The sequence below is a fragment of the Oryx dammah genome, unplaced genomic scaffold (genome assembly GCF_014754425.2).
Source record: "Oryx dammah isolate SB20612 unplaced genomic scaffold, SCBI_Odam_1.1 HiC_scaffold_21, whole genome shotgun sequence".
Taxonomy (NCBI): Eukaryota; Metazoa; Chordata; class Mammalia; order Artiodactyla; family Bovidae; genus Oryx; species Oryx dammah.
The window spans coordinates 29735946-29761615 of NW_024070205.1; the positions used below are offsets into that span (position 1 = coordinate 29735946).

Consider the following 25670-nt stretch of genomic DNA (forward strand, 5'->3'; position numbering starts at 1 on the left):
GCAGCCGTAGCCGCAGCTGCTAGGGGCTCTGGCCCGTCCTGACTGCCAGGTGGGGAAACAGGGACAGCACCACTTTGGCTGCCCTTTGGGTACCCTTTCTACACGCCCAGTGCCATGACCCCTGCCCTGGCTGGCCCTCCACAGTCCCCACCTTGGCCTGACCCTGGGACTCAGCCTCTGAACTCCATGAGGGTTGGAGAGGACATCTGAAAGTCACCCGCCAGACCCCAGGGCTGCAGGTGGCCCCCTTGTGGCTTCAGACCAGTGTCCAGGAGTGTCCTGGGAACCCAGGGTCCTCACCGAGCTTCCAGTAAGTCGAGCTGAGGTCAGGCTGTGCATCTGTCCCCAAGGCTGCCTGTCTGGAGCTTCTGGGGGCGAGAGGCCCTCCCCATAGAGTGCCCAGACCAGCCCTGAGTGTCCTCTGTGGGCTCCTTCCTCCTTGGCCTCGCCCGCCCTGACCTCACCTCTTCCATCAAATATCCTGGTGTTTCCTGGTTTGCGCGCAGCCCAAGCTCCAGCCTGGCCCTTCTGGGGTGAAATGTGCCAGCAGTGGCCTACTCCCTGATGTGATGACTCAAGTACCCTGACCCCTGTCCCCAACACCCCCTTCCCAACTTCTCTGGGCTCCTCTGATAGCCCCCTCCCACAGGGCCTCCATCTCCACAGCAGCTCCCCCTCCCGGTTGGCACCCTGGCAGACTTCCAGTGTCCTTCTAGCCAGTGGCTCCCGGGTGTGGGAACCTCTGCAGGACAGGCCTGGCCCAGGCTGCCCCAGGGCAGGAACTGCTGGACATGGAGCCTGATCTGAGAGAGAAGGGAGATTGGCTGGGTGGGTGCCCAGCACTGAGGCCTGGGAGGTCAAACAGGCCAGGAAAGGCCACCACCCTGACAGCTGGGATCTCTGAGGGACCAAAGGCCTGAGCCCACATAAATACCCTCCCATCCTGCGGCCTCTGTGCCTCCAGCTCCCCGCCCCCTTCCATGTGCTCCACAAAGCCTGGAAGGTCAAAGTTCAGAGATCAACAGCCTTTGATAAGCACGGTGACCCTGCAGGTGGTGCCTGTGCCAACAGAGCCTGCACCTGCGGTCCAGAAACCGCAGCCAGTGGGCTGACTCCTGCCCTCAAGTAGATCCTCTGCTCCTGGAGCAGCAGGGCCCAGCCTGAGGTCCGCGCATGCTCAGCTAAGTCCATAGAAACTTGGGCTCCGATAGCATGCCCACCCCACTGCCCACGGACACACTGGCTTCCAGGAAGACATGCTGGCCACCGAGCCCCACTGCAGAGGAGAGAGCAGAGGCCTCACAGCCACTGAGACTCCCATGCAGGATGGGGTCATGCTCCCACATGTGCCTGGGTGCTAAGGGAGCTGGGGAGGCAACCGCACACACATGCCTTTGACCCCAACGAGCAGGCCCTGAGCCGCTCCGCTGCTGGGACACCCACTGCACCTGTCCTGTGCTGGCCTCGCAGCAGTGCCCACAGGGTGCTTGTCACAGCTCCCAGGCCCCAGCCCACAAGGCTGTGTCTGTGTCCAAAGTACCTGCTCAGGCTCTTGGCAAAGCCTGGCCCCGCCTAAGCCCAGGCCCGAGAGGGGTAGGCCCAGAACCAGAGGGGACCATGCACCCACTGGCCTCCGTGGGGAACCCCTGGCCCAGAGCTTGGGTTCCTGCAGGATAGGCCCAGAAGCCTGTCCCCAGGATGTGACGGGTGGGGTGCTGCTGGAGTGTGAACCCCCACACACACCCCCTACAGGTGTGCCAGGGGTAGCCTCAGTGCGTCGGGACTCCCCAGGCCCGCCCACCCCCTCCGTGATTTGGTGTTGGTTACAAAGAACCAAATAAAGTTGTTGCTAAACCCCAATTTTTAAACAAGTCTGTTTATTGAAAGAATCTGAAAATAGTAATAAGGCTTTCAACATTTAACAAATTTCAAGATATTAACAATATGAAACATTAAGAATTTACTTCAAAAACCCAGTTTCCTAGGTCATTCCCCATCATTCTGCAGGACTTGGTCTGCACCTGCTCTGTTGTCTGAATGCGTGACCTGCATTCTGACCACTCTTCTGGAGCTAAAGCTGAGGGTGTCGCCCCCTCAGCCTGTGGGAGGCCTGGTGGGCCACCCTCTGTGCTGGAGCTCGCAGGCAGAGGGTAGGAGCCCATTTCCACCCCAGCACTGGCCGAGCTGCCCAGACAGCCACTCGGGTGGACAGCTCTCGACAGACACGTGAACAGTGGCCACGGTGCTCAGGCTACAGGGCCGGCCCTGGAGCCCCCAGGTGCCCTCCTATCAGACCATCACGTTCCAGATGGGCGGAGCTCAACCTCCCGGCCTCTGGCCCTCCAGAAGTGAGTTCGAGAAAGTACAGGCCCTCCATCGTTTCTGGCCAATTTCACAGGTGAAAATGCAGCTCAGAAATTATTCAGTTACTCAAAACCAGGACACCCGTTAGGCACCAGTAACCAGAGGCCCACTGACCACAACCCTCACAAGACTCCTTGTGGGCCCAGCCCAGGCAGTCGGTCAGCCAGCAAGAGAGGCATAGGGGCTGGAATGACAGATGTGCCCTTGAAGCCAGGCCCCTGGGGAGAAGCCAGAGCAGCAGCATACCTTCCCGGTCCACCAAGTGCCAGACCCTCTGAGCAGAGCCACCCAGCTCTCTAGATGGCCACTTGGGCAGCACAGAATGGTCCCACTTCACAGCACAAGCCCTCCCGCAAAAATCTCACAGTGTGTACAAGAAAATCTGTACATAAGCACTCTCAGAAAAGTTTAAAAGAATCTCTGAAAAGTAGACACAGGATTGAAAACACCTTCCAGGGTGGGGAGGCATACCCCTGCTTCCCGAGGAATGTGTGTGGTCCGACCCCTGCCTGCCATGGCATCACTGGAAGCAGGGAGGAGACCAGGCCTGGGGACTGAGGCAGGAGGCCTGGCAGATTCAGGATGAACCCGAGCTGGGGAGCAGCTCTCGGCACAAACTCCCCCCAGTGGCTTTCAGGGACGTTGTGAAGCTGAAGGGAGATTTTTGGCCGTGAGACGTTTATTTTCAAGACTGTAGGATAGACCCGTTCATTCTGATCCCCTCTCAATTTCAATAGACTGATTCGTGGAAGTTTCCTGACAAGGAATCACAAGGAGCCCATCACCCACCTCAGCCATAACCACCCGGCTCGGCCATCCCCAACTGGAGTGGGCTCTGACTGCTTGCCTGGTGGGTGTGCCTGGGCTGACTTCAGAGCTTGTGTGGCCTGCTGACTGGCTTGTTTAGAAATGCAGAAAAGTCAGATTTAAAACGTTAAAAACAACTGATCTGGTCGACACAAGGCAGACTGCAGGCCCTTCCTCTGGCCAGAGACAAGTGGCGCGGGGCCCGTGACGTTCACAGAGCACAGACAGGGCACCGGCCTAGCTCCCCGCCCGCTCCTCCCCGCCCTCCTCGTCCACGTCCTCCTCGTCCTCTGGGAAGTGGGCCTGCTTCTTCCGCACATTCCAGTGCAGACACTGTGCCAGGCTCTCGAACCAGTCGCTCACGGGGTCGCGGACGCAGATGGAGGGAAGAGGGTAGCAAGAGGTCGTGATGCTAATGCTGCAGCAGAAAGGAGGTGAATGTAGCCCCTCCCAGAACTGAGCCCCCTCACGGAGCTGAGCCCCTTGCCGCCCACCGTGCAGGACCCTCGACAGCCTGGCTGCTGGATCACCTCAGCTCTGCTTGTACCCTCTGCTGTGCAGCCTGGCCCCATGTCCTCTGGTGTCATGGGCACCTGGCCATTTTCCAGTCTGGCCCTGAGGACAGCCGGGCTAGAGGCTCAGTGGTGCCGTTGTGCCCCCCAGGACAGAGCCGTGGACCCCCTCACTCCACCCAGGTCAGTGAAGGGGACTCCCAGGGCAAGGCGGTGGGAAGATGAGGAGCAGGTGCAGCTGGTAGGGCGCCATCACCCAGGCAGAGGTCCACAGCTTAACCGCCACCCTGGGCCCACCTGCCCTGGGCACTGCACCCCACAGTCCACACACCTGTCTCCGTGGCGGATCTCCTGTCTCTTTCGTCCATCGAAAGACACCCATGCAGTGTTCCTTGCCTCTGGTGACAGCATGATCTGAAGGGTCAAGCAGCACATGTGTAGGGGGCTCAGAGGACTCTGATTCTGAGGATCAGATGCATTCTGAGCACAGCTAAGTGCCACGGACCCCACCCTGGGGCACTGCACCAGCCAGGAACAACTTCATAGGCAACACAGTGCCCACCACATGCCAAGGTCAGCTCCAGGCCATGAAGTCATTGCACTATGCGGACACCAACCACAGCGCACAGAGGCCCACAGGGCATAGAGGCCTGGAGCTGTGTCCAGCAGACGTAGCCCTGCCCGCCAAGGTTCACATCAAGGACGTGCTGGCCCGTGGTGGCCTGTAGCAGGGAGCTCGGGCCAGGGAAAGAAGAGGTGGATGTGGAAGGGCAGTGAGGCCAGTCAGACACCAGAATGTGGCCCCAGGGACGTGCCAGGCAGCAGTGGTTAATCGCTTGAGGGCCATCCCACCCCGACCGTCCCCACCCACTCAGGCTGAGAGCCCCGCCCCGCCGACTAGACCCTCTGGGGCAAGGACACATGACCAAAGGCCAGAGCGGACAGAGTCCCTCCCGCCCTCAGCAGGGCAGGCAGGCAGCCCCACAAGGGCTCCAACAAACAAGGGTGGGGGTTCTGACCTTCAGCTCAACCCCCGCGGGCACCACAATGGGCCGAAAGGACAGCGAGTGGGGGCAGATGGGCGTGACCATGATGGCGGGCACGTTGGGGTGGATCATGGACGCCCCTGCGGCGGCTGCATACGCCGTGCTGCCTGTCGGGGTGGAGACGATCACGCCTGCGGGACAGGCTGCAGGTCAGGCTAGGGCACTGCCCCCACGCCCACCCCCGGGCAGGCCCTATGCCCACCTACCATCACCCTGTACTGTGGTGATGAGGTGTCCATCCAGGTAGACGTCCACGTTGGACAGGTAAGAGGAGGGGCCTCTGTCGATCACCACCTCGTTCAGGACCTGGGGGCGAGGCCACCGCACACTGAGCAGGCAGGGCAGCGCGTGGGCCGCTCCCAGGCTCCCTAGGAGGTCCAGCCCAAAGCCCCTGCCCTGCACCCCCTGCCTGAGGGCAAGGCCCGGCACCTGGTTGGGGAGGGGCAGGCCCACAGACCTGGTACTGCACAGCCTGCTTCCCAACCTCCACGTCCAGGCCTGCAGCCAGCACCCCGTTCTCGCTGATGCCATTGGGGACGGCCACCTTCTTTCCTCGGGGCTCCTTCACGACCCTGACCTTCAGCCGGCTCCGGAGAACAACAGCTGCGTTCCCTGGAGGCCAGCAGGGGTCATACCCAGGGAAGTCAGCAGGTGGGGACAGTCATGCCACAGAAGAGCTCCCCACTCCCTCGACCAGGGACCCCCTCCCATCTTCACACAAATGGAAGGCGACACCCTGGGCTCCTGTGGAAATCAATCCATTGCCGCCCGACACAGACGGCAGCTGAACTATGGTGGCTTCAGCTCCTCTCTGTGAGGACAAGGTGTCTGACCCTCAGAATCAGAGTCCTCTGAGCCCCAAGCACTCAGCGCTGTTCTCAGCATCATTAAAAACCTCCCACACCAGGCAGGATGACTATCCCCCATGGGAACTGCTCTTGGGCTCAGGAACACCCCAACTCACCCTGTATCACCTGCGTAACTTGCGACTGAAAGTTCTCGAAGTTGAAGGGGGTCAGGAAGCCCAGGGAGCCCAGATGGAATGCCATGACTGGAGGCACGCTACCCTGCAAGCCAACGAGACAGGTCACTCGCTGGCCAAACCACGCGGAAGGCACGTGAGCAATAGCCCAGATGGACCTGCACCTGGACGGTCCCTGTGAGGGGTGGGGGGGTGGGGGGAGGGGGCGGTGCTGACACACAGGGTGCAGGGTCAGCCAGAAGCCTGGGAGCCAGAAGAAGAACAGCTGGAGAGCTGACAAGAAATGGGGGCAGGGGGACCGACCACTGGCCAGAGGACAGGAAGGTGTGGCAGGGCAGGAAGGTGTGGCAGAGCAGGACATGGGGGCTCTGACACACACAGGCCATGTCCAGCAGGCTTGGGAGGGCATGAGCCCCCACAGAGATGCCAGGGAAGAGCATAGGCAGCCGGGGCAGGAAGCCTAGGGTGGGACTCGGGTCCCACCAGGCGGCTCTGCAGCCACTTCCGCCGAGAAGGCTCCCAAGAGAGAATGAGAGCTCTGAGGAGGTGGGACATCCCGGGACCCTCAACCTCAGCCTCTGCCAGCCGCTGCTGCTCCAGGCCCTGCTGGACTCCACCCTCCTGCCCCCCTGGCTCCCTCCCACTTCCAGGCCTCGCCCTGGGGGCCCACCCGACCTCCTAACACACCCTGGCAAGGTCCCTCCCCAGCAGATCCCTGCCATCTGCAGCCTCCACAGTCCCTCCCCCACCACGCCTCCCCGGCGGCCTGGGGCTGCTGCTCTCACCTGCCCCTGACTCTTGGCCCCCTCACTCAGCCCGCACGCCAGCTCTCCCAGGGGTCGCCCTCCTCCCAGCCCGGTCCCTGGGCCCTCATGCGCCATCAGCTGGCCTGGCACAGCTTACAGCACCCATAGCAGTCCCAGTTCCATGTCCTATCACCTGCAGCCCTACGGCCTCAGGCAACTGGGGCCTCACCTGGAAGAGGGAGGAGGCATATAGCAGGGTCCCGTCGCCCCCCAGGCAGATGATGAGGTCGATCTGATTGGAGATGTCATCGTAATCTGGAAGACACAGGAGACGTCAAGCACCCCAACTGCTGGGCGTGGGCCAAGGCAGGGGTACCAGAGAGCCCGCCGGGTTGGGGGCAGCACCCTGCCACCCAGGGACAACTTGCCTTCTCTGAAGGTGCAGAACTTCCTCTTTACCGGCCCGAAGTGGTCATCGCTCAAGAGGGCGGGGTCTTCCAGAACCTTCTTCTCCACATACACGACCATGTTGTTCTCCTGGAAGGACATGGTGGTGTCAGCCCCACCGGGAAGACAGGTTAGGGCGCTGGTCTAGAAGCCTCCTTCTGCGTCTCAGGCTTTTCTGATGGGGTCAGGGGAGAGGGGCACGATTCCTCGGTCTCTCAGATGCAAAGTGCCTTTGTTGGGCTCACAGTAAACACTTCTGAGCTCCTGCGCCTGGCTTACGAGGCCTCCTGACTTGAGCGGATGGGAGGAGAGCCTGGCGCCCATGCCCACTCACCTCCATCAGGTACGCGCAGAGCTCCTTGAAGGGCTGCAGCAGGCTGGCGTCCCGGATCTTCTTGATGACGAGGACACTCTTCGGGGACTTGTTCCATGTCAACCGCTGGCTGGCAGGGTCTTGGATGTGCCTTTGAAGGGAGAGGAGCACTCACACGGGGCCCAGGCTGACCCGCTGGCACCTGCACAGTGTGGCGACCCTCCTCATGCCCGGCCGTGCCCCTGCCTGAGGCTCCTTCGGGACGAGGCCCACACAGGGACCTGCTCAGAGGACGTCCCATGCGCACCCAGACCAGCCAATAGAGACTTGGGCTTTCCGCTGACCCAGGCCCACGCAACTCAGTGGACCTTTGCCTCCACAGTAAAAGCCTCTTTTAAAGCCAGTGGCGGGATCTGGAGCAGTGAGACTGTGTTGTATGATTTCAATGGCAAGGACATGTCACCATGCGTGTCCAGGACCCTGATACAAAGAGGACTCTGGTGACGACGACGCGTCAGTGTAAGTTCATTGTCACACATGCACTGGCTTCGGGGATGATGACGGTGGGGAGGCTAGGAGGAGTGTAACAGGGAGCTCTGCACCTTCTTCTCACTTTTGCTGCGAACCTGAAACTCCTCAAAAAATTAAAAAACAAAAACCAAAAGAAGTCAGCTGGGCCTGCCTGCCAATGACAGCTCCAAGAGTCCCGTGGCACCCAGCCTCGGTCAGAAAGGGGCAGGGCCTGGTACAGTCTGTGGGCAGCAGGTCCTCCCCCAGGGGCAGGGGTGTCTGAGACCAAGCCCTCACGTTAGGGCTGGCCCCCAGGCAGCACCTCCGCCTGTTGGGAAACAGCCCTGAGGACTGCAGGCCATGGGAACGGCCCTTCTGACGCAAGTTCCCCAACCGAGACACTTGCTCCAGATCACGCCCCATGGCCGGTGCCTCCCTGAGAACCTGACGGCCCCACCAGCAACCTTCCACACCATGATGCGAACCACTAAACAAGTGGTAGGTCCCTGGCTGCAGGCTGTCACTGACTGACCATCACTCACCCTCTCCAGGCGTTTCTGCAAAGGAGGGGGTCACTCATGGCCCTCTGCCGGCATCTCCGCCAGCCTGGGTCACACGCGCAGCTTGGCGGAGGATGGTGCTGGGTGCCCAGCATCTCGGTCGTGCTTCACTAACGGCGGGAGTGCGATGCACCCCAGCCCCCCCAAGACTCCCCAACTGTGCACTGGCACCATAACCCCGCTGTCTGTCTCCTCAAAACTGAAAGCAAAACATAAAGTAAAGTGATTTGCTAAAGGCTGCAAAAAACAAGTGCAGAGCTTCCTAAAATGAAAACTCAAACCAAACAAACTATATTTGATCTTACTGCTCACACCATCCTCTTGTCCAATCGCCTCTAACAGCAAAGGGGCCAGACCTCAGACAACTGCTCCTCACCAGCTGGCTGCTGAGCTCTGCCGCTCTGGGCGGTCAGGACGGGCCCTGTCCAGCTGCAGACAACAGCCCTGGGCTGCAGAACCGGCTTGGCCCACGGGAGGGGCCTACACGCGGAGGGCGGGCACTGGCAGGCCTCTCGTCACTCCACCTGGCTCTGGGCCTAGAAGGAGGGCAGATGGAAATCTGCCTGGCTGGTGAGGTAGACGTTGAAGCCCCCTCCCCACTGACCAGGTAGGTTAGGCTTACAGCCCCTCCAGACCTGTGAGTCAGTCACACCCAGCCAAAGCCACTGTAGCGCCATCGGCTCGGTCTTGGGCGCCAACTGGTCACTCAACTTCCTGTTGGGTCACTGCGAAGAAGGATACTGACCCCTCCCAAGGAGGCTCTGGGCGCTGGACAGCTTGGCCAGACACCCACGTGAGCCACAGTTTCAAAAGCTGAAGGCGTCAGATGCTAGTAATTCCAACATTTCAACATAACAGAAAACACGCACTCATTGGTGAGATGTGAGACAACCAAATAGAAGATAAGACTCTCGTAATCAGCTCCTCTACACTGTCAGGGGAGAAGTTAGGTTAGCACACAACCCCTGCCCCTGGCCAGGCTGTAGGAGGGGCAGGGACCACACAGGAAGGGATCACACCCTACCAAGGTGCTCAGCCCATCTGACTGAGCTGAGCCAGGGCCAGTGGGCAGAGAAAGTTGCTTGCTCAGCCCTCGACACTTCTGGGGCACCTGCTCCTCTGCCTGGAGCACCCCACAACTCTACCTGACCTTGGGGAGCAGCTCAGATACTGCCCTGAGACCCCACCCAAGGGCTGTGAGGGCAAAGCACACATACCTGGGCTGCTGTGGGCTGGGCAGGGCGGCAACGGCCAGTTATGGTTGGACAGCCAAGGGCCACCAGCATGTGCTGAGGCCGGGCTGTGAGTGACGAGGAGGGCGCGGCAGTGCAGGGCTGGGGCACAGGGAGGGGTCTGGGCAGCCAGCGAAGGCCACAAAGGGCGGGCACAGCAGGGCGCAGCCAGGCGAAGGGTTTGGGGGCCCAGTTGCCAGTTTGGCTGCTGTGCTGGGTGTGGGCCTTGGCCTACCCCCCATAGACGTCAACCCTCCACAGCTCCCTCGAGGAGGGGGCACAGATGGTCTATGCAGTGGGCAGCCCACTGCCAGGCCCGACCGCAGAGCTGGTTGGAATTCTGCTGCTTCCTCGCCAAGCTCTGGTGGCCGGAGCCATTTGCGTGTCTTCTTCCCGAGACAGAACACACAGAGCCAACAGACGACGGCCCCTCTCTGGCAGCGTCCAGTGCTAGGAGGCGGCGGTGGACGAGTGGGGAAGACAGCCTAGGTCTAAGTGTCTGTGAAGCAACCCAAACTGCTTAGTTTTTAACTAGTTTCTCAGGTGGCAGGTGTTGCTAAAATGCAGGGCTTATCTTTAAAAAGAGAGCCATGCCCACAAGGCGTGACTCAAACAAGTCAACTCAGATTTTCAAAAAACACCTCAGATTTTCAAAAAACACCAACTGACATCTCTGCATTTCAATAGTAATGAAGAGAAACACATGTGAGTCACCAAATGCATCAGCATGCAATACGTTATTTTTTCTCCTTGAGTTTTTCCTGTCTAAGCTCCTATGGCCTAAGGAGCAGACCCCACCACCTTCTCATCCTGCGGAGTCGGGGACAGTGCCACGTGGCTGCCAGGCCCATGCCCTGCTCCCCAGAGCATCAGAACCTCCCATAGCTCCCCATCCCCGTGGAGCCCCCCGCTGACTCACATGATGGTCTGGGGATTCTGAAGCACGCAGGCCTTTGGTCCAAACGTGGTCACTGGGCATGGCCCGTGCAGGGAGCGGGTCCTCCTGTGGGAGAGGATGCAGGGTGGGCCCTCAGTCGCTGAGAGACACACATGCGGACGAGGCACTGATTCTCAGACTCTCTGCCATCTTCACTCCAACAGCCTGAGCACCGCCATCTGCCAGCACCTGAGCAACGGTCCCAGAACACTTACCTGATCCCCAGAGCTGCTCTGAGGGCAACATGCTGTGGCACTGCCCTCAGAGGGGACTCCCAGAAACTCCTTACAACAAAGGACCCAAACCAGGGCAGGCACCCGGGCCCCACCCTAGAAAAAGGGGATGTACCATGGGGCACGGGCCTGCGGCTCTGAATTCTTGTCCAGGCAAGTCTACTTGAGGACCAGTTGTTGGGCATGTCCTTGGGAATTAAGACCTCAGATACCATCCCCCAGCCATCCGGGTTCTAACAAAACACCCATGCTGAGTTGCACTGTCGACGAAGAAGACAGCACTTGAGCAGCTTAGCATTTCCAGCCACAACTGAATCACAGGGCACCATGGCCAGCACACGTCCTAGGGACGACACTGCTCGGTGGCCTTCCCTGTCCTCCCCTCAAGGTCCAGCGCTGGTCCTTGGGAGCCATGTGGATGCCCCATGGAGACAGGGCGGAGGTGTGTCCACCCTCACGCAGAGTGCCAGCTCCAGAGGCTTTGTGGTCCCTTTGGTTATCTTTTTTAATTTTTGGCCACACCACATGACTTGTGGGATTTTAGTTCCCTGACCAGGGATATTTGCCACCTCCCCAGTGGACCACAGGAAGATCCCCTCATGGTCCCTTTCTGCACCAAAAATACTGGCACAAAGATAGCCAAACACATATGGCAAACTTGCTTTTCGTCTCTGCCCATCTCAAGGCTCAACAAACGCCAGATCCCCACACGGACAAGGCAGATTTCCTATTGTCTTGTGAAGGGCAGCCGAGCAGAGTAGAGTTGGCCTGGTTAAGGGCTCCCCCAACTCCCCAGCTCAAGAACATGCAGGAGCGGCCACCGGCCACGGCCTGGCCTCTGGGGAAATGCTGTTCACAGCAGGTTTCTCTAAGTCTGCATCACAGTCAACCTTTGAGAGCAGCCACCTCTGACCCGCTGCCACTGCACCAAGTTCAACGTTCTCTGAAGGGAAAGGGCGGGAACACCCCACCCCGCAGAGCTGGCAGCCAAGGTCTCCCGCCCCGCACTGGGACTCTGACACGGGAGGGTGGCGCAGCTGCTCACACGGAAGCATCTCAGGCCCCGCACCCATGGCAGTGCTGGCCAGGACAGCTTCGCCCTGGACTTGAGCGACGTTCGCATGACTGAGGCCGGCATACCCTTCCCACCCCGCATTGCGTGCCCAGGGCCTGGGGCCACACTGGACAGCACCCCCACACCTCAGCCTCCACAGTGAGGATGGGCATTGGGAGGTTCGGCTGGGAGTGCCCTCTGGGAGGCCATGCCAGCCAGCACAACCCCCTCCTGCCTCCTGAGCACCCCCACAGGCCCAGAAGGCCAGTACCTGAACTCACGGGCGCTGGCCAGGACAGGTGCGGCCGACAGGCTGCGGGACTTGGAGCGGCCCCGGAGTGGGTGGCCCGGGCCCCAGTCCTCGTCCCCATGGCATGCAGAACAGCGGTACGAGGATGCCTCTGCACACGGCTCCTTGTTCCCGTTGACTTTTTCTTGTTCCATTTCTGCAACTGATGGACGTGGAGGACTTTGGCCCGAAAACCCAGGATGCCTTGATTTAATAAAATAAATATTATTATTGTTTCAATAAAATAAAGTAAAGCAGTGTACACACACACCTACACCCCTCATCAGGGAAAATGGCTGAAGTCCAGCCTATCCAGTCTGAGAAGTCTGTTTTCATCCCAAAGGCACTTAACAACTGTGGTTTTCCATGAATCCCCATGGGGCCATGGGGCCACTCCTGGACTAGTCCAAGAGTGAGGTAACAACCAGCAGCCTAGCACGCAGGCACATGCTGGGACTTTGATGAGAGAATTAACGGTCATGAGGTACCTCTCACCCAGAAAAGTCTGGGTGAACATGACTGAAGACCAACCATGGGCACACTGCACCCTCGTCCTGCAAACAAAGCCACACTCTCCTCCAGGGCCAACGAAACACTTGCCCAAACTGACTTATTTGGTCCTCAAAGAAAACTTCAATTTCCAAGAGCTTCATCTCCCAACCACATGCAGTAAAGCAGGAAAAGATGGAAGCAGACATAAAACAACAGTCCTCGACCACCTGGGAACATCTCAACTTCCTCCTAAGCCACTGAGGGCTCACAACCACACCCATACCCATGTGACACTGCAGCCAAGAGGGAGCGCGAGCCCGGTCCACGCGCCCATCCAGACCAACGTGATGTTACAGCACAGAGGGAATGCAGGCCGGGTCCACATGCCCACTGAGCTGCCCCCAGGTCCTTGAGAACAGCGGTCAACAGCCAAGGCCTAGTCAAAGAGCTGGAGCAGGAATCAAACGAGCCTAAGAGAAGTGACAGAAATACGGCAGAAACCAGAGCGCCGACAAGTAGAAAGAGCAGAGCAGAGCAGAGCTTGGGCAAAAACCACATGAACAAGCCAGTTTGGATGACGGTGGAAAGAGCTACACTCTGAGAATTTGGGCCAAAAGGTCATTTTCTTAGGAAACCACTGACTAACGGGAGAGGCCTGGCCTTGCTGCTGGGGCCATGGGGCCTGCCCATCCTCCGCGCTCAGAAAGGCCCAGCAGCTCAGCCTGCCTCCTGGCTCGAGACGCCCTGAGGACAAGGGAGGGGAATGGGGCAGGACCACAAGGCAGGTGCCAGCATCAGAAGCGACAGCGCAGGGGCCAAGAGAAGTCCCGGGCCTCTACAACGAGGCTGAAGGTGAGGGCCCCCGAGTCCCCTGCCTCCACATGCACTTTACACTCACATCAGGAGCTTGCGAAATACTAACTCCTACACCGGACCCAGACCAAAGGCTCCAGCAGTCATTGTGTTTTCACTGCCAGGGCCCAGGTTCGATCCCTGGTCAGGGAACTAAGATCCCAGAAGCTTTGTGATGTGGCCAAAAAAAGAAGAAAAATTAAAAAGAAACTGAAGCTTAAACATACCATTTACAGTAGCACTAAGATATAAGACATATACGGATGTAGTGAGCAAAAGGAGAGTGAGCCTTATTTCCAGTTGTAAAGTCAGTCAGTCACAGAGTGTAGCACGTACCATGGTGACTCCGGTCAGTGATACTGTTGTGCTTATTTGAAAGGTGCTGAGAGGGGAGGTCTTCAAAGTTCCCATGAGAAAAAAGCCTGGTGATTAAACGTGGTGCCAGACTTACTGTGGTGGTCACTTCACAACACACACAAATACTGAATCACTAGGTTTCCTGCTCTACCTCACTTTCAAAGCACCGTGGACACAACTGAAAGCAAACAAGTCAGTGGAGAGACATGCCATGTTCACAGACCAGAGAACATGGTATTGGTGAGATCTCAATTCTTCCCAAGCCCAGCCTTTTCTATCAGAAGTAACAAGCTGATTCTAATATTCAGCTGGAAACTGGAAACTTAAAAGGACTGAGAATAGCTAAAAAAAAAAAAAAAAAAAAAAAAAAGCCCTGTTGAAGGACTAATGCTATCTGATCTGATGACCTGCTATAAAGCTGCTGCAACCAGACTGTATGGTACTGACACAGAGACATACACGTAGACAAAGGACCCAGACAACAGTCAGGGGTTCTCAACAGAGGTGCCGAGGAGAGTCAACAGGGAGAGGACAATCTTTCCTCCAGACCTTTCCAGGTAAATTCCACAGCCACACCCAATTCTATGAAGTTCAGTTCTTCTCACAAGTTAGCAAAGGTCAGCTCATGATGGATCATACACTTAAATGTAAGAATAAAAGCTATAAAACTTTCAAAAAAAAAAAGCACTAGAGAAAATCTTCATGGCCATGGATTTGGCAAAGATTTCTTAAATAGGATACAAAAAGTACAAAGTTTAAAACCTGACAAACTGAATTTCACTAAAATGTACCCTTGTAAGACACTTGTACCCTTTGTAAGACACTATTAAGAAAATGAAAATATGAGCTGACAAAAATCTTAATGAAAATATGAAATTGACAAAAAAATATTTGCTAAACTTATATATGACACAGAACTTGCTTCCAAAATATATAAAGAATTCTTAAAGCTTAGTAAGAAAACAACTCAATTAAAAAAACAGGCAAAAGATACCAACTTTGGGCAACTTCCCCAAGATACATTGGTTGCATCTTGAAAAGCACATGAAAAGATGCTCAGCATCCTTAGTCACTGGAGAAATGCAAATTAAAACCAGGAGACATCATCCCACACCTACGGAGAACAGCTAAAATGTAAGAAAACTGACCACGCCAAGTGTCGCAGAGCCTGAGGAGGAAATGGAACCCTCAGACAGCGCTGGTGGCATGAAAACGGGGTAACCAGTTTGGAAAACAGTTTGGCGGTTTCTTAAAATGTTAATTAAGCATGGTTCTGCCATCTGCTACAGCCCTTCCACTCTGAGACATTTACCCAACAGAGAAGAAAGCATGGCCACACGACTTGTTGAGACACCTCACCCGTGATACGACTGTCCCTTGGATCTGTGCTCAGATGCCACCTGCTCAAGAGAACACCTGTACCTCCCGCTCCTACCCACCGGTGCCCAGTTCCTTTTCTCCTCAACCCTGACCACCACCTGCTGCCGAGTTCTTCTTCACAGGGGTCTGACTTCCTCACAGCCCAAGAAGCAATGCTGCAGAAACTCTGCATCTCTCGGGCCTGACTTCACGTGATCACTACTGGCCAAGGGGAGATGACGTGCTGGCAGGTAACAGTTCAAGCCCAGAGCTCGGGGACATGAGGGGCTGGGCTCTGTCAGCACACGGTAACACTGACAACCATAGAACCAGACAGGCTCTCAGCACTGAACCCGGGACACACCAAATACACGGGTCTGGATACGAGTCTGGGGGAATCCTGGAATGCTTAGTGGAGGACACAAGAGTGCTAGGGTGCTGGGATGGAGAGCCCGAGGCGGGCTCAAGTGCTTGGAGATGAGGACAAGACCACCAGCCGTGGGGTGGGGTGGGGAGGGGGCAGAGTGAGTTCACGAGTCTGGCTACACAGAAAGGTCACGATGCCTGAAAGGACACAGGACAAATTCGCAAGAAATACAAGAAGGCAGGTTTGGGCTCAGTTAATATACAAAAGCTATGCACACGTTTCCCTCATTTCAGTAAAAACTGCCCAAGATAAAAATGCAATCACTAACCTCATTGCTTGCCTTCTTGTGCTGACCCTGCTCTGATTGCCTCACTCATGTATATCACTTAATCCCCATGGGGACCCCACAAACTGCTGTGATGGACCGTGAATTTACAACTTTAAGAGGAAATATTGTTTTTTAAAAAAAACAAAAAAACTTGCTTTAAGCTGTTACTAAGAGTCCTGGTAGTGGCTTCACTCTGAGACCTGAAAAAGGGGGTTGCAGAGGATGAGATGGTTGGATAGCATTACCAAGTCAGTGGACATGAATCTGAGCAAACTCCGGAAGATAGTGGAGGACAGAAGAACCTGGCACTCGGTATTCCATGGGGTCACAGAGTCAGATATGACTTAGCCACTGAACAACAATAACATAAAGAACAGCTGTCACAGTGTAGGAGTGTGGATGCTTACCCTGGCCTAGGACATCAGCCATAGGGAAGAGCAGGCCAGGGAGGCCAGGATCATAGTGTGGGACTGTGAACACTCACTCCAGGCCAGGATGACCAGTGAGCAGCAGAACCAGCGCCCACACTGCCAGGCCCTGTCCAAGCACTTGACTCAAATTGCCTGACTTGCCCTTGCAAGGAGCTGCGTGGGGGTGTCCAGGAGACCAAAGCCCAAGGTGACACAGTGAGGAGAGCAGAGCTCGTATTTGGGCCCCTGGCATGACCTCAGTGACACAGACGACAGGACCCAGCAGAAAGGCCCAGGGTCCTGGGAGGAGAGAGGACCCTTCCTGCCTCATCTTCTGGAAAAGAGGCCTTTGACGTAGCCCCTCCTGAATGACAATAAGGTTCTCTCAGGGCACATACCCCAGGCTCCAGTAACACGTAAGATCAAGAGACAATGATTATAGGCAGTGATGTCAGAACCCTGGCCAAACAGAATGTGAAGACCACTATCCTGGCACTGCACCAGCTGCAAGAACCTGAAACCTGCTTGCCAGGAAAGTGAAAAGTGGAAGTTGCTCAGTCGTGTCTGACTCTTTGCGACCCCATGGACTGTAGCCTGCCAGCCTCCTCCATGGAATTCTCCAGGCCAGAATACTGAAGTGGGTAGCTGTTCCCTTCTCCAGGAGATCTTCCCAACCCAGGGATTGAACCCAGGTCTTCTGCACTGCAGGCAGATTCTTTACCGTCTGAGCCACCAGCCTGCCTTAAAGCCAGCTGAGACTGCAGGTGATGCGGTAATCCTAGGAGTGTGTGGAAAACTCTACCATCCCAAGAAAACACAGAAATAACTATCCAGTTACAGTAGTGCAATCCTGAGAAGGTGTGGACGAAGATGCAGGCGATATGGTAATCCTAGGAGGGTGTGGAAAATTCTATCACCCCAAGAAGACACAGAAATAACTATCTAGTTAGATTACTATAATCCAGTTAGATTACTATAATCCTGAGAAAATACAGACAAGGAAGTAGTTAAATCCTATGATGCTGAAATTTTCAGAAGTCTTATAACTGATTATATAATCATTGGATTTTTACATACTTTGCTATTATGGGCAATATATTCATTCAAAAGAACAAACCATTTTTCAAAGTAATTCTCATCTAAATGGCCGAGATGAATTTATGTCTGTTAAAAATGTTTCAAATGCTGCCCCCATCCCCACCAGGGGCCTCCACCTACAAGCAGTGCAGGACCTTCTGAGCTGCTCACTGACCAGGACCCAAATCTCTCCAACAGCCTCTCAACCGACCCTGGGACAAGTGCTGAGATGTCATTTCTTCTGCAGCTAAGTATGCCAGTGATGTTATCTCAGCTTCTACTTGCAGTTTAAGAATTACATCGCACTGACTCCCAGCGTAATGCATTATTTGATGCATCCTCAACACGGACACAACACAGAATGTTTAAAAAGGATCAATCGACACCAAGTGGGGCGTATCCCAGGAACGGAAGCCTGGCTCAGTCAGTGTAACCCATCTCATATACACCAACTGATGGGCAAGAAAGTGGAAAAAATTCAACACCCAATAGTGGTAAAAATTCTCATGCAATTAGGAATCAAGGGTAACTTATCCAGCTTGGTAAGGAGCACCTACAAAAAAGCTACCACTACTATTAACTTGATGGTGAAAACATAAGACTGGGAGCCAGGCAAGGATGTCTGTTCTGACCACCCTTAATCAGCACAGCTCTGCATGTCACGGCAACAGGCAAAGAAGGTAGTCTGAAGTCAGGGACGGTATCATCTTCAGTCACCAAAAAAACACTTGGATGAAATATAACAGAATACACAGAGAACTTGTATGCTGAATTGTATTTTAAACACCCTGATGAGATAAATCAAAGAAGATGTAACTGAGAAGACTCAATGTAGCAGAGATGTCAGTTCTCCCCACATCGATCTACAGGGTTAGTGTGATTTCTACACAAATCCCAGCAAGATTTCTTGGTAGATATGGCCAAGTTTATTCTAAAATGTATGTGTAAAAAGCAAACATACTTTTTTTTTTTTAAGAAGGATAAAGGCAGATGAGTGACTCTGAAGATTTCTCTTTAGCTGTAATAGTCAAGACTGTGGCCTTGGGGGAGGGCAGATACAAGTCAACGAAGAAGAGAGAGCCCAGATACACAACCACACAAACACACTCGATTAATTTTTGACAAATGTATATAAGCAGTTCAAGGAAGGAAAGACAATCTTTTCAACAAAGGGTGCTGGAATCATTCACATCTATAGGCAAAAAAAGTAAACCTAGGCCTAATCTTCACACCTGACACAAAAATTAACTCCACATAAACTAGAAAGCCTTCATAATAAAATAGAGAAGAGGGGGTTCCCTGGTGGTCCAGTGGTTAGGGCTGCAAGCTTTCACTGCGGAGGGCACAGGCTTGATCTCTGGTCAGCAAACTAAGGTCCAGTAAGCCACATGGCATGGCCATGAATAAATACACAAGTAAATAAAATGCAGGAGAAAGTTTTGGGGACCTAAAGTTAGACAGACTCTTTTTTGTACATGATATAAAAAGCACACTTCATAAAAGATAAAAAAAAATTGGTAAACTGTGCTTAGAAACTTGCTCTGTGGAAGACCCTGTAAAGAAAGCCAAAAAAAAAAAAAAAATCAAGCTATAGACAGAAAATATTTTCAAACTAGATATCCAACAGATCTGTACCTATAAAATAGCAAAAACTATCAAAATTCAACAGTAAAAACCAGACAGTCCAATTAGAAAGTAGACAAGAGCTGACTGGACAGATGAGATGCGCCCATGGTAAAGAAGCAGGTGAAAAGATGCTCCATACCGATGGGCCAGAAGGAACTAAAACCACAGTGAGATGCCACTGCACACTGACCAGAACAGCCAGACAACTCAGCGCTGGAGGTCGCAGAGCAACACCTGCTCACACACCACCCAGGACCAGAACACGGCCAGACACTCTGGAAAGGGCTGATGCCGTCTTATAAAAACTAAAAACTAAACAGACAGCCTAGCAAGTGCACCTGGGCATTTACCCCAGAGAAACACTGATGCTCACAGAAAAACCTGCACCTCAACATTCACAGCAGCTTTCAATTTGCAGCAGCCAAACACCACAGACAGTCCAAGCGTCCCCACTGGTGAGCAGGCCCGGACACCAGAGGGAGTGGACATGGACTCCGAAACCAGCTGGGTGACTCCAGGCTGACTGCAGGGCAAGGAAGGTCACATGATAAATGCTCCCATTTACACAACTCGCTTTTCATTCATTCTTTCTTTCTTTTTGGGGGCATACCACGCAGCATCTGAGATCTTAGTTCTCCACCAGGGCCCTGTGAAGTGGAAGCTCAGAGTCAAAAGCTCTGGACCACCAGGGAAGTCCCTTACACGACTTTCTTGACATGACAAAACACAAGTGCATGGAGAACAGAACACTGGTGGCCAGGGAGTGTGGGGAGCCTGGGGTGGGCTCACCAGCTCTGAGTCTGTGGTGGCAGCCACACAGCTGTGCCCCGGAAAAGTGGTGAACCCCAGCAAGGAGTGTGACGGAGGTGCCAGGGTTCACGTCACTGTGCCACGGATGTGGGGATAAGTGCAGGCGTTCCTCTGTATTGTTTTTCAAAACTTTCTGGGAGTCTAGAATTATTTCAGTTCATTTTCAAAAGACATCCACACTGGGAAGTTTTAACAGAAAAGTGTTGGGTGCATAATGACCAAGATAAAGAACTTCCCCAGAAGGAAAGGAGACACACCGTGATGCCCATAAGCAAAAGTCACACACACAAATATAAACATAACATGATGCCCAGTGCGAGCTCTCAACATACAGCTGCTGAAACGCTGAATGAAAAAGCAAAGTTTACCCCTCCTTAACACTGAGGCAATAAAAGGTACCTATTAAATCTCCCCTCTCGCGCTGGTAGGTGATGCCCAGTGCTGGCCAGGACCTGCTGGGCGGAAGAGAGGCAGAGCGGCAGAGCCTGCTGGGCGGAAGAACAGGATCAGAGACGTGAGGGGGGCTCCAGAGTGGCAGACCCGACCCCTGGGAGATCTCGCACGCGTTTGGGCTGAACCAGGTATTTGCACATCTAGCTCTCTCTGCACAACAGCCCGCTTCCGGGACACCTTCACCCAGTTCCTCTTTTCGCTAACAGTCTACACACGCATTTGCCCGGCCCCACGCACTGAACTCGGCTGAGACAGCGGGTCGGGGACATCGCAAACGACGAGCCGGCAGCCCCGCCCGCAGGACTGGGCCCCGTGCACTGTCGGTCAGCGCCTGGGGGGTGGCCCGCAGCCCCCGCAGAGAACCGACCCCTCCAGTCATCCTGCGGGTGAACCCGGCCTCCCTTCCAGCCCGGCTCGGGGTGCCCCGTCCACCCCCGGGGCCGACTCGGGCCCATCCCACGCCCACCTGAATGGCAGGCCCAGGACACCTGGGCACCCGAGTCCCAGGGCCGTAGCCGGTCGGCCGCACCTGCGGGTCCCTGTCCTCGTCCTCGAGTTCCCGCAACGGGGCAAAGGTCACGGCCAGAGCCCAGGGCGCCGTCCAGCAGGAAGTGCGTACGCCTGGGCTCAGGCCCGGTCCCCGGCGAGTGAGGAGGCTCCACGAGAACCAGAGCGCGCCGAACGCAGAGACAGAGAGACCGGGGGCTCGGACCCGGCTCAGACGGGCCAGCCGCCGGCCTCAGGGGTCGTCGGCTGGGCGCTGGGTTCCGAGCACAGAGGAGCTTTCCGAGGATGAATACCGCGACGTGGACCCCTAACTGACCGCCCCGCGTGAGGGCCGGGCCCGCCACCTCGTTCACAGTGCGGTCGCGGGGATCGAGGTCCGGCCACCCGGACACCTGCGCCGGCGCCCGGGGCAGGGTGTGGCCAGTCAGTGGGCAGGGTCGTTCCCGCCCCGCCCCCAAGACCCTGACCCCACGACCCCGACCCCACGACCCCGGGCAGAAGGCCGGGCCGAGGGGATGCGCACTTACCGTTCGCTGCCCCGGGCGCCTGCGGGGCCGTCTCCTCGCCAGGCCGCACCCGCGCGTCCCGGCGCCCCGCCGCCGCTCGCCGTCACTAGCCGGCCCCTGGAACCGCGGCCCCCCCCTGCCCCATGGCCGCCTCCGGCCCCACAGCCACCCGGCCCGCCGAGCAGCAATACCGCCGCGCCGCCAGTGCGCAGGCGCGCTCCGCGCCCCGCGCATGCGCGCCCGGCGCCATACGCATGCGCTGCACGCTCGTCCCGCCCCTCGCAGGTGGGGAGGCCGGCTCTGAAGCTGGACCTGGACAGAGGGCGGGACCGAGGCCTGGGTTGGAGGCACTGTCCGCAGAGTGCGTGCGAGCTAGGAGTTGCCCTCTGGGGAGGAGCGGGGGCCTCAGGGCTACGCTAGGTGTCCACTCACCTCGCTGTGTCCTAAGCACGTTCGCCAACCCGGGCCCCGCCCTTCCCGCATCCCTCCAGGTGGGCTGACTGCGGCCCAGCTAGTGGTGACACTACCTGCCGCGGACTCCTTAGCCACTGCTTAGAAGGAAAGTACTTTGGAATAGAACTGCGCCCCTTGGCTGCCAGCACAGGACACAGGTGGAGGCAGCGGCCTGGTCCTGCCGTCGTGGGCCTGGCCCACCCCAAGCAGCCCGGCGGGTCCTTGCACACCCCCTGGACCTGAGGGACTCTAGGCAAGGTCTCAAGCGGGAGCCCTCAAGGGTGACCTGCCAACGTTGTGCTTCCTCATTGAAGGACCTAGAAGGAGGGAGGAAAGGCCCAGGAGGGAACTGCTCTCCTGCACCCCCAAGTCCAGGCATGGTAGGTTACCCAAGTCTTGCTGAATTGACAGGTTACCCACCACCAGGGCAGTGAGTCAAGTGTCCCAGTGGTGTGCTGGGCTCCTGGATGCGATGATGCAGGGCCTCTGTAAATGAGCCTGGGTGAGCCACCTTTTTCCTCCCCGCCTAGGCCTCCTGGACAGAGCATCTGGTCCAGGCCGCATGCAGACAACGAGGTCCTTTGCAGCAGCCTGGCCTCTAAATTTATGCATCTGCATACCTGCTGCTGACATCTCTGGCTGGGAACTCCTGGCCCTGTATTCAGAGACCTCGAACACACCTGGGCACAGCAAAGGACACCTCTTACATGACCACAGGACCATGGGATCATCAAGGGTGAATGGCAAGCAGGGCAAAGATGGTGGTAATTTGGGGGGATTTCTCAAGCTCCAAACTTCCCCATATCTGGTTATTTTGAAAACTCAACCACTTCCTCAAAGTGACCTCCCCCCAGCCACACCCACAGAAAAGAAAAGCCTTTTGAGTTGCATTTTTTGGATATTATTAGTGCAGAGAAGGCAATGGCGACCCACTCCAGTACTCTTGCCTGGAAAATCCCATGGGTGGAGGAGCCTGATAGGCTGCAGTCCATGGGGTCGATAAGAGTTGAACACAACTGAGCGACTTCACTTTCACTCTTTACTTTCATGCATTGGAGAAGGATATGGCAACCCACTCCAGTGTTCTTGCCTGGAGAATCCCAGGGACAGAGGAGCCTGGTGGGCTGCCGTCTATGGGGTCGCACAGAGTCCGACACGATTGAAGCGACTTAGCAGCAGCAGCACAATAATACGAATGCTTGGCTAGGGGCCCCAAGAACCTTCTAGAGCAGGCAGAGTGGGCAGAGAAGGCAGCCCTGGCCTGGTAACAAGCCAAGGTCACCCAGCAGGCACCCTTCCTGTGCACCCCTTTCTAAAGGGAACTTGTGTGGTGCGTGTTTGTGAGCACGGAAGTCTGTCCACCCGCGACATCAGGCAGACCTCGGGCAGGAGTGCTTCCGCATTTCAGAGATGAGAAGATGGGGCTGTGGATTCCCTCAGCTGAACCTATTGTGCAGTTTCTCCCAGGAGGCCCTGAGGCTTCTCCCAGGCCTCAGAGCCTCCGGCTTACACCCTGCGGTCCAGGATAGTGCAGGGAGGGGTACTTTAGGCCTCTGGAAGTTTCCTGGAGGAGATCTTGCTTGGGCTGAGAGCAGGGCTGAGCTGGAATGAGCTGGGGCAGAGGGAAAGGTCAGCAGCAGGAATGCAGGTAGGTGTAGGGATGGGGGGTGGACGCCAGTCAGGCCCATGTGGGCTGGGCAGGTATGCCACTGTGCCTCAGAGGGGCTGAGGGTTCAGGAAAGGCCATGGGTGTGACCTTTCACAGTGCCACACTGGTGGACTCTAATGTTTCTTTTTTGTAAACATGGCTCCCCTACCATTTTAGCTTTAGATACCCCAAACCTGGACCCCTCCTCTTCTGAGGGTGGAAAGATGGGGGACAGCAAGGGTGGGGGATGGAAATGGAGGAAGTGGGGCTGTAGAGGGAGCAGACAGGGCTGCCTGCCCAGAGCTGGACTCACTCAGGCAGGAAGCACCTTTGGATTTGGGTGCAGGGTCTGGAGATGGCACTTCTGTTTGGGGTCCTGCTCCAAGCTCTGGGGGATGTAGGCCTCAGCTATGCCTGGCTGTGTGGGACAGGGTGGTGGGAGGCTGCCTCACACCTGAAAGGGAAAGTGGCTGAGACATGGCGTCTCCCTGTGGACGGGGGTGTCCCCCAGTGCTGGCCTCCAGCCAACAGGCCGGTTGCTGACCCCTCCTGTCCCACCCTTCCCAGTCCTCCCCAGGGACCAGTGTCCGGAACTGCCCACTTGGAACACAATACTGCAGGGAACCAAACCTTCAGGCACAGGGGCATGCCTGTGTTTGTGTGGGCATGCCCTGCCAAGAGCCCATAAGAACCCCAGCAGAGGCAACCTGGGCCTAGGGAGCAGACAGCACGGGCCTACGGTGGGGGTGGGGGGTTCTCTGATGGTGCAGCCCCCGCTCACACGTGGGACTCGCCAAGTTCTCACAAGGCCTCTCAGAGCAGGTGCTTTTGTTGTTGCAGTTTTCTCACAGGGAACCCCAGGCACAGAGAGGCCAAGTAACTGGCCCCAGGTCACAAAGATGTCAAAGAGCAGGATTTTCTGCCCCTTCCATTTGGCTGGACTCCAGGAGTGGGGAATGGTGGAGATGTGGGGGAGTTGGAGCAAGAGTGGTGGGGGCAGGGCAGCTTTTCCTGCTCTCACACATCAGGAGGGACCCTGGGGGTGGGAACAGGGGCTCTGAGGACCTCCCTATTGTGTGGGTGCTGGTGCTGGGTGGGATGGACACCACGTGTGCACTTGAGAACAGAGATGGGGGCCCAGGTGACCCCAGGCTCCCTGCAAGGACTGTTTGTGTCCAGCAACCATGGGTCCAGGGCAGAGTATGGACATCACACCTGATAAGAGGGATGCCCACCAGAACTAGCGGCTACTTTGGACGCTAGGGACTGAGGCTGTGGGATGAGGCTGGAGGAAGAAAGGAGAAGAGCAGGCGCCCTGGAGAGGAGGTGGGACAGGGGGATGTCACGTCCCAGGTGCATCCAGGCCCTGGGAGCCGCGTGCTTGCGCCGAGGGTCCTGGGCTTCCAGCAAGTCCAAGGTTCACATTGGACTTTAAAATTAAATACAAAAGGTGAGGGACAGGGTGCAGAGAGCTCTACAGAGGTGCCGACATCTGCGTGTTAGACCCCTGGACCCATGGTTGCTGGACACAGTCCTTGCAGGGAGCCTGGGGTCACCTGGGCCCCCATCTCTGTTCTCACGTGCACACGTGGTGTCCATCCCACCCAGCACCAGCACCCACACAATAGGGAGGTCCTCACTTAACACCTCTGGCTGGCTGCCTGCCCTCGGCATCCCCAACACCCATTTTCAGTGACCACTTTCCGGAGAAGGTGGACCAGTGGCCTCAAGGCAGCAGAGGGCTCAGTCTCAGCATCCCCGGCCCCAACTCAAGAGGATCTCTGGGTGAGCTGGCCCTCACAGAGGCTCCTGTGCCCATCTGCTCCCTCTGCAGGTGGCCAGCAGCAGGGGTGCCCTCTGCCAGGATAAAGGCTTCCTGACCCCAGGAGACCCTCCCTCCCTAACCTCAGGCTGCCAGCCCAGGGAGCACCTTAGATGCTCTCTGGCATTCTGTGAGGCAGTTGGCAGTTAAAACATTCAAGTAATAGATTTATTCCAGAGAGAAGTGGGGGCGGAGGTTGAAACCAGGCGAACCCACTGTTCAGGCTGTCAGTCACTGAGAAACTGCACCCATGGTCCTTGCAGAAGCAACCCGAGAAGGTGCCAGTCCCAGCCACCCCTCCCCAGGGACAAAGCTGTTGGGGGGGGGAGGTGGTGTGGACCTGATGCCTGTGTCTTCCTGATCCTCGGAAATGGGAGATTCAGGCGGGAACGCTTCCCACTGAGAGCAGTCTTCGCTTATTCATGAACCTGACCCAGGGGAATACTGAGGCAGCCTTAACCTTATGGAATACTGAGGGCTGAAGGAAAAGTATCCTGCAGCAGAAGCAGGACTCTATCCTGTGGTGGGGGTGGGGGGTGGAGTGAGGGGCTCTCCTCACTGAAGTGCACTG

At 56.3% G+C, this 25670-nt stretch overlaps 1 protein-coding gene across 2 annotated transcripts; it reads right to left on the minus strand.

The window, feature by feature from the left end:
• Nucleotides 1–1857: 1857 nt before the first annotated feature.
• NADK (NAD kinase) lies at nucleotides 1858–21369 on the minus strand. Of its 2 annotated transcripts, none has more exons than XM_040264110.1 (12): nucleotides 21198–21369; nucleotides 12015–12236; nucleotides 10439–10522; nucleotides 7239–7368; nucleotides 6886–6994; nucleotides 6687–6772; nucleotides 5694–5796; nucleotides 5187–5341; nucleotides 4936–5035; nucleotides 4703–4860; nucleotides 4015–4097; nucleotides 1858–3589 (listed from the first exon to the last, which is right to left on the minus strand). In XM_040264110.1, exons 2-12 carry the CDS (start codon nucleotides 12185–12187, stop codon nucleotides 3409–3411), a joined length of 1362 nt encoding a protein of 453 aa, XP_040120044.1. In that variant the 5' UTR covers nucleotides 12188–12236; nucleotides 21198–21369; the 3' UTR covers nucleotides 1858–3408. The 2 variants fall into 2 exon arrangements, with proteins under 2 accessions (XP_040120044.1, XP_040120043.1); XM_040264109.1 differs by having other exon boundaries at nucleotides 4703–4872; nucleotides 21198–21360.
• Between the last annotated feature and the right edge of the window lie 4301 nt (nucleotides 21370–25670).